Source organism: Aspergillus brunneoviolaceus (assembly GCF_003184695.1).
Source record: "Aspergillus brunneoviolaceus CBS 621.78 unplaced genomic scaffold BO95scaffold_94, whole genome shotgun sequence".
NCBI classification, from domain to species: Eukaryota; Fungi; Ascomycota; class Eurotiomycetes; order Eurotiales; family Aspergillaceae; genus Aspergillus; species Aspergillus brunneoviolaceus.
The window spans coordinates 51,590-60,193 of record NW_020290824.1 but is presented as its reverse complement, the minus strand read 5'-3'; the positions used below and the strand labels follow the sequence as shown (position 1 = coordinate 60,193).

At 43.0% G+C, this 8,604-nt stretch overlaps 2 protein-coding genes across 2 annotated transcripts; one reads left to right on the top strand and one right to left on the bottom strand.

Moving 5' to 3' along the window:
* Positions 1–1,754: 1,754 nt before the first annotated feature.
* On the top strand, positions 1,755–5,593 carry BO95DRAFT_374978 (SacI domain and endonuclease/exonuclease/phosphatase family protein; the record flags this gene model as incomplete). Its single annotated transcript, XM_025583125.1, has 8 exons — positions 1,755–2,076; positions 2,125–2,329; positions 2,384–4,022; positions 4,082–4,381; positions 4,439–4,548; positions 4,605–4,939; positions 5,032–5,313; positions 5,505–5,593. The coding sequence occupies 8 exons, from the start codon at positions 1,755–1,757 to the stop codon at positions 5,591–5,593; spliced, it is 3,282 nt and encodes a 1,093-aa protein (XP_025437200.1).
* Positions 5,594–6,271: 678 nt separating this feature from the next.
* BO95DRAFT_436454 (uncharacterized protein) lies at positions 6,272–8,290 on the bottom strand (the record flags this gene model as incomplete). The annotated part of the gene is made up of 4 exons (XM_025585236.1): positions 6,272–6,420; positions 6,506–6,818; positions 6,871–8,236; positions 8,286–8,290. The coding sequence occupies 4 exons, from the start codon at positions 8,288–8,290 to the stop codon at positions 6,272–6,274; spliced, it is 1,833 nt and encodes a 610-aa protein (XP_025437199.1).
* Between the last annotated feature and the right edge of the window lie 314 nt (positions 8,291–8,604).

The window sequence follows — 8,604 nt, the reverse complement described above, 5'->3', positions numbered from 1 at the left end:
TTAACTTTTTTAGTTATATTCTATCTAAATTATTTAGAATAGTCGATAAAATCTTTTTTAATAATAATAACTATTAAAAAATTAATTATATTTTAAATCCTGTACTATTTACCGCGCCTGATATTATATATCTATTTTTTAATATTTTATTTATTAATATCAATATAATTCTAAAAATAATATGTAGATTTATTCTTCTGATATTGATACTACCAATCTTATTTATAAATTTAAATATTAATATTTTAAATAATTAATATACTAATATATTCATGCTTTTTTATTTTTTTATATCTTTTATCTATTTTAAATACTTCTGTTTTATATATTTTATTCTATATAATAATTTATATTATTATCTTTTTGTTTTTATATATTTATACTTCCAGCATCTTTATATATATAATATTTAATTATAACAATAAGAATATTTATTTTAAAGTACGGTATATATAATATTTAAAGGTTTATTTATAATAATATTCTGTTTTTTATTTTAATTTTATTTTTCTTACTGTTTTAGCAGCAGAACTTTCTATATCTTACTAGTTCTATAGTCTTTTTCTTAATATCTTTGTTATACTTGATATCATGAATAATATAAAGCTTTATCTTGTCTATATCAATGTTTACATTAATTGTTTATTTTGACTTTACTTCCACCTTATTTTCACACATAATTGGTATTAAAAAGTAAAAGTTAATTGAATCTTATCTGAAAGAACCAAAACTCCAACAATATTAAATAGTCCAACTTAATAAAAAAGTATAATTATTATATAGTATCTTCTACTATAGTAATTTATATTTATGATAATAACAGCCTGCTTCTAGATTAATATCAATTTAATAGATTTTTAATTTAGATATTTATATTATTATATTACTTATCTCTCCCTTTTATATAATATATTATTTTAGAATTCTACAAAGAAGAAGATTCCTTAATAATTAGTTTTAAATTAAAAGAAAGACTATTTGAATTATTTTTCTATTTTCTCTATTTAGGCTATCTTGTTTATCTTATCCAACCAGCATATCTACTATGTCAAGTAGTTCCTAACAAAAATCTAATTTTAGAAAATTATTGAAATCTAAATAAAAATCTTTATTAGCCGAAGAAAGTATTAATGTATAGCAAAAAATCTGATCTATTTGTAGAATTTTCAGATTCTTAAAAATATTTGAAATTCAGGCTATAAAAGCAAAGATTATAATCTCTATCTTTTTTACTAATAATTATTTTATTTAGAAAGACAAATCTATAAAATTTATATAATTAAAAAGGCCGAGTTTTTCTATATTAGATAAGCCTATCTTTAGAAAAATATATGAAGAATTGACTAAGAAATCGACTTTTGAATTAAATAGTAACATTTCATGATATAATAGTAGAGATTAAAATTCTAATATAAGCAGTATATAGAGATGCTTGCCAAACCGGCCACCGACCGGCTCGCTTACCAAATACATTATCTAACCGATAGCTACTCACTCCGGTTTATAATAATGGACTTTACCATTATATTGCATGAAAAGTTCCAGTTAATGTGTCTTCTCATATCAGCAGGTCATACTGGAAGTAGAGTACAGAGTCTCATCCGATACCAACCTTGGTAGAATTGTTACTGAATGATCTGCTTCTCTCCCCAACGCTAGAATACTCCTTACAGGCTGATTTGCCCGGGAGATAGTCTAGATCATCCTCCCGTCTTGGTGCAATGCTCCATATCTTCAATTCAACCTTTTGAAGTATGGCTAGCCTTCGGATTTACACTCGGAACTTTCCTCACCGTACTGTTCTTCTTGCTACTTCTGACTATGCGTTGCTATTTAAGTCCGAGTCTCGAAGCCCAAGGCGTCGCAACGGCGACACCGTGCCGCGTTGTCAAGTCGACCTTGTCCCGGTATCCTCAATTCAATTCGAAGATTACCAAATCCATGGTAAAGGCTTTGGTACTCTTGGTCTCATTCACTTGGACGAAGATGTCTTTGTAAGCGTTATCACTGGCTCCTCGAAAGCCGCCACGGTACGACCTGGGGAATCTGTTTTCAGAATAGACAAGGTGGAGTTCTGTGAGGTTTCATCGTCAATCTCATTAGGAATCTGCTGACTGGGCTCAGTTTGTTTGAGCCACTCCAGATACGAAGATAGACTGTATCATGAAGTGGACTCCTCAATCCCAGTTGTGGTAACTGAGACCGAAGTAGATTATGACCTCAGGGAAACGCCTATCGATGTCCCTTTTTTGGCCCTGAAGAAATTATTGAGCGATGGGAGCTTTTACTACAGTCTTGATTTCAATCTTACAGATCGCCTGCAAGATAGGTAAGCCAAGTCGCATTTGCGAATTGACTCCTGAGCTCACGAAGCAATGGCCAGATCTGATAAATCGGCAACTTTTGACATAGAGTCTCTGGATGAAGACATGCTTTGGAATGCACACCTGATAAATCCCCTTCTTATTTTCAGGGCATACCTAGCCCCGGCCGAGAAGAATCATCTCGATTCCTCGCGCATGTTGACGTGTGTGATCCGAGGCTTTTGTGGCACACTAACGATACCATCCTCCGCCCCAATCATTTCCCGGGGACACACGCGACTTCCTTCCTCGCTTACAATAATATCTCGCCAGTCGTCTCGACGTGCGGGAACAAGGTTCAATTCCCGTGGCATAGACGATGATGGTCACGTCGCCAATTTTGTTGAGACCGAGACAATACTCTGGATTGCTCCTCATCTCACCTTTTCCTATGTTCAGTTGCGTGGGTCAGTGCCGATATTTTGGGAGCAGGCTACTGGGTTTATCCCAGGACAGCAGAAAATCGAAATAACCAGATCCGTTGAGGCGAGCCAGCATGCGTTTCATAAACATTTCAAGAACCTGGAACTGAAGTACGGTGCAATACATGTGATTAACCTCCTGAGTGAGCTCAGGCCGGGGGAAGTAGAGCTTTCAAGAAGATTTCGGGAACTCATCAAAGGAGACCGTATAAGTCAAGAAACTGTACTTGGAGCCCTTTCGGACCATAGTCTTCTACAGCTCACGGAATTCGATTTCCATGCTGAAACCCGAGGGCCAACAGGGTATGGTGCCAGCAGCCAGATCAAGCCCGAGATATTTCACTCTCTGCAAGGCTTTGCCTACTTTCAGGAAGAGGAATCGGACCTTGGAATCCCCGATCAAAACCAGAAATTGCTGGGTAACACCGTCATTTTACAGCAAGAAGGGGCTTTCCGAACCAATTGTCTTGATTGTCTCGATAGGACGAATCTCGTACAAACAATAATAAGCGCCATGGCTCTTGATGCATTCCTTCACCAACAAGGGAGTTCAATCGGCGACAATCTCCAACTGAGACATTCGACCTTGTGGGCTGACAATGGCGATGCTTTGTCCAAAATCTATGCTGGCACTGGCGCCCTTAAAAGCTCATTTACGCGCCATGGCAAGATGTCCATCGCAGGTGCACTTGCAGATGTTCGAAAAACCGCAGCGCGCATCTATGTCAATAATTTCTCTGACAAAGCTCGCCAACAAACAATAGATATTCTATTGGGGCGATTAACGGGCCAGATCCCTGTACTTCTATTTGACCCGGTCAATGATCGAGTTGCAACAGAGCTGGCTCAGCTATCATCTAACTATTCATTTACTACATCGATTCAAATCTGGGCTGGAACATTCAATCTCAACGGGCGTCATCCGGGGCCCAATATAGATCTGCGGCCGTGGTTGCTCTCAGGGTTCAACCGCCATGATGACGGTCCACAGATTTTTGCGATCGGGTTTCAGGAGATTGTTACGCTAAGTCCACAGCAGATAATGTCGACTGATCCTACAACCCGAAAAGTGTGGGAGCAGAATGTGCAAAGCTGTATCAATTCTGAAGCGAGCTCCAGGAAACTTCCCAAGTATGTGCTCTTGCGAAGTGGTCAGCTTGTCGGAGCTGCTCTCATGGTATTCGTGAGAGGGGATAGCCTGAAATACATCAAGAATGTTGAAGGCAATGTGAAGAAGGTAGGTTTCACATGGCATGTCGGCGTCCACTTCGTCTTTCACTGATTGTACTCATGTAGACGGGCTTATCAGGAATGGCCGGCAACAAAGGTGGCTGCGCCATTCGCTTTGACTACTCAAATACGCGCATCTGTTTTGTGACTGCCCATCTTGCTGCTGGGTTCGCTAATTATGACGAGAGGAACAAAGACTATGATACCATCCTACGTGGACTTCGCTTCTTGAAAAACAGGAGTATTGAGGATCATGACACCATCGTATGGCTTGGGGACTTCAACTATCGGATAGGACTTGCCAATCAACTTGTCAGAGAATCAGCAATTCAGGGAGATTATCAAAAGCTCTACGATAATGACCAGGTATTTTCCGAGGTAGAGCTTGACGTCGATCTTTGTGGCCCTGACAAACTCTCTCAGTTGAACCTACAAATGCTAGCAGGTAGAGCCTTCCACTTCTACACCGAAGGACCTATCACGTTTCCTCCAACGTATAAGTATGATATCGGGAGTGATCATTACGATACCTCGTTAGTGTCACCAATCTGTCATGTTTTCATGTGAGCAGGGGACTGAGACCTCATAGGGAAAAAGCACGTATACCCGCCTGGTGCGATAGAGTCCTGTGGAAGGGTTCAAATCTACGTCAGCTTCATTACAGCAGCGCGAATCTGCGATTCTCCGATCATAGGCCAGTTTGGGCAATATTTACATGCATGATCAGCGTTGTTGATGAGAAACAGAAAGCCCACCTGCAACATACGCTCTACAGGAAATACCGGCACAGCACACGCGCTGTAGTCGCGAGTGAGCCCGAAAAAGCAGATGCCAATACTGGAAAGCTGTATCATCCAGGAATTGTTTCGCGGACTCAGGAGTCAGCTATAAGCGCTGCATATGACAAATGGTGGTTAAACCATGGTCAGTCACCATGCTATTCTCTAATCTATGAAAGCCCACGCAACAAGTCCAATTTTATTTGTTATACTCATACTTCTTATTCTATGAATTAGGCAAGTCTGCGCGATCACAGGTGATACCTCCCTCCAACAACTATATCTGGAATATCCAACGTATACCAAATCCCTTTACTTGGGACAACAACGATTGGGCTCAAGTATCGCCGTCTACTGAAATCGAGAATGGTGCACTCAACCCCCCTCTGCCACCAAGGATGAATCTTTCAGGGTATCAAAGACACCGCAGTTCATATGATTCAAATCGAGAGCATATTGATGCTACTATCGAAGTGCCTGGAAAACCGTATCAGGATAACCCAAAATCCCAGAAATCGAGTAAAACAGCTTTTTGGATGATGGATTCAAACCACACAAGTCCACCGCTACCGGCAAGCACAACAAAGACACTTGCGAGAGAGGAATCGCCTGGACCGTACAATCCGCGCCCACATAATATCGCTGATCGGTTGGTGACTCATACGGTCAGTGAACTCAATGTGTTGATATTTTTTATATTACCAGATGAGATACTAAACCTGTATTACAGAAACATGATATATTGGGCGAAGCCATCAATGATAGGCTCACTTGGGAACCGCTCCATCCCACACAGTAGAATCTCGTCTTTACCCAGCCTCACAGATGATTTAATACAATCTAATCCGCAGAGCCCAATTCACTGGTATCAAATCAACTCTTGATGTTACATCATCCTGTCACTATTTCTAGATGCACCTTGTATAATCCAACGGGAACATAGATCGACTTCTTCGCCTTTACTTCAAGAGTCTATGAGTTTGAGATAACGATATATACAAGGCTACAGCCAGCATGATGTACCAGTGCCGAATTTGCGGGAGTCGCGTTATAAGATACTCGCAAATGTTGACTGATTCATATACTTTTCAAAACCTGGAGCGGCTCTGGGCTAACCTTTTCTTCTAACGGCAAGCAAGGCTGCTAGACGTCGGATAGGAAGACCACGCATAAGCACAGCCATGGGCACGAGAAACCAATCCCGAACAAGCGGGAGGAAAAGCCATGCACCCCTAAAGCAGAGACCCTATTAAGTGACTTAGGAATATTGAGTTCATCACAAATTGCTGAGTGGTTTCAACGATCAGCTTCATTGCGGTCAGACTTGTTGGATTGTTTACTTACCTGATTGTTTTATTACTCCATGGCAGATGGAAGTAGTGAAGACAATGTTATCATAACTGGCAAGCAGTGCAAGATACCCCTGTTGCATGTTATGATACGCAATCTGAGAGCGAATCACAGTTCCTAAGTCATTTTACATAACACGGCAGGAGATACCGTGCTGGACTGCCTTAGGCTTTTTTCCCATTTTTAAAGCCTTGTTTAACCTTAGGCGGTTGCCTCCCACCATCCACATTGCAAAAGCACCAGGGTCCGGAGCCTTCGCCCGTGGCTTTTTAGGACCTGTATAATGTTATTGGTGAGAACATGGTGGCATGCAAGTGCATTGTAGAACGTCTTTGCATAAGTTTGAAAATAAAAGACCTACCTGCTTGATCAGGTTTTTTCTTGGAATCCTCGTCGACAGGGACTGCAGACTCATCTGGAGCTGCTGTAGGTTCAGGTGGAGGCGAGGGTTCTGCGACAGCATCTCCTGGTGGGGCAGGCTCAGCGGCTTGGGGTTTCTCTGGTATGGGCCACATATGCATAGTTATGGTCCAATCTGGTTCAATGACAGTCTCCCAAACTTGAGGCAGAATTATGTCGCCATTAGGGCCAACCAGATCATAGTGTCCTTCAGCGACATGAGGGCCTATCACCTCGATATGAAGGAATGCCTGTCGTATAAGCTCTTCCATGCCCTAAAATAATGTTTAGCCATATACGGCATTCCACACATTGAATTTCCCTTACCTTCCAGGTACAGCACAAGTCAAACGGAAAACTGAACTTCCTCCCGACTGCATCCTTGAACTTTATAGGCTTCTTTTTCTCCGGAGGTGGCGGATTCACAGCGGCTGCTGTTGCAGCCGCGAGAGCTTCTGCAGCTGCCGCATTCGCTGCCTCTGTGGCAGCAGCAGCAGCAGCTTCTACAGCAGCAGCAGCCGCATCTTCTGCTTCTTTCTTGGCTTTGGCGGCTTCCTCCGCAGCTTTCTGCTCGGCCTCCGCCCTTGCTTGTGAGGCAGCGTCCTCCGCTATTTTCTTCTCGTGCGCGGCGCGTGCCTCTCTAGCGGCTTGCTCGGCGGCTTCCAGTTCGACCGCAGCCTGTTTGGCAGCCTCTCTGGCTTCCCGAGCTTCGCGTTCTGTCCTTTCCTCCAAAATCAGTTTTTCGAGTCTCGCAATAGCTTCATCCTTCTCTGTATCGGTAGGTGCAGGGATAGGGGATTCGAGTGGGTCTACTTGACTAGGAGATGGCGCGCGAGGATATGAATGGTAATAAGGCGGAATCATCCCAGGAACCACATGGTAAGGATCGTGGAAAGGATAATAGGTCCCTGGGCCATATGGTATCATCATATCATGGGGCCCATAGGGAGGCGGACCATGTCCTGGCATGTGGTGTGATATTGAATGTGGGGGCTGGTTGTGCCCTTCGTTCCGTCCATGAGAAGCGGCTGTGATAGGGTGTTGTTGATGTCCTGGGTGACGTTCATGGGCTAGAAAAGGGGGCAGAGGAGGACCAGGTGATTGGGAGTTGTACCCGTACATCGATTGACCATACGGTATTTGCTGGCCTTGATGGCCTAGTCTTATCAGCTGGTCCGATGTAGTCGCAACGCCATTGGGGTGCATAAACGCAGCATGCGGTATAGAGTTCCCATTAGGATAGACATATGATTGTCGCGGAGAGGAATGTTGATTGTACCGTGCCCCCTGAGGCACAGCTGACCAAAATCTCCGTTCTTGAGGCATACGCCCATATGGAGCACCATATTCCTCAGCCGAGTCTGCGCTCTCTGGGGAGTCCGGCGAAGGATTTCGACGAGAACGCCTAAATGAGTCCCTTTCCGATGCCATGTGATGCCTTGTTGAGTGGCGGCGGACGGCAGAAGAAGGGCCATGAATTGAACTACGTGCGCGTAGCCGGTGTGATGTTCTGGGTCGAGAAGCGGAATCCGATGGTTTCAATTCATCCGGAAATGATAGATGCGCCCATTCGTCGTACGAATCCTGGTACCCATGGCTCTCAGACTCAGAAGGAGGAGAAACCTGCACTCCAGAGGAGTCTTCTTCATCGGAGATAGAGGATTCCGAGTCGGGGTCAATTCTGATATTCAGTCTATTATCTGTCAGAAAGCACGTAGCTAGTATTTAAAGCAACAACGCACGTCATTGGGTTCATCTGATCTTCAGAGCTCTCTCTGACTCTCGTCTTCTTTCGCTGTGTCTACTGTGTGTTGAAGTCCAAGCCTAGTTTGCGCAAGCAGTTGAACACAAGCCGACCGAAGATGGAATTCAAAGGCCAGAATTGGTAACCCATGAAAATGCTCAAGGTTGTGACAGTTACCTGTCGAGGGGCAGATGTTCGACAGTCGAACCTTGGTGGTGGGGGTAAAACTGAAGATGATTTTAAAAATCCCCGATGGCCCTGGACAGTCAAAGCGGCATTCACTATCTTCGGGTGCTATGTGAAGGGCTAGTGTTTTC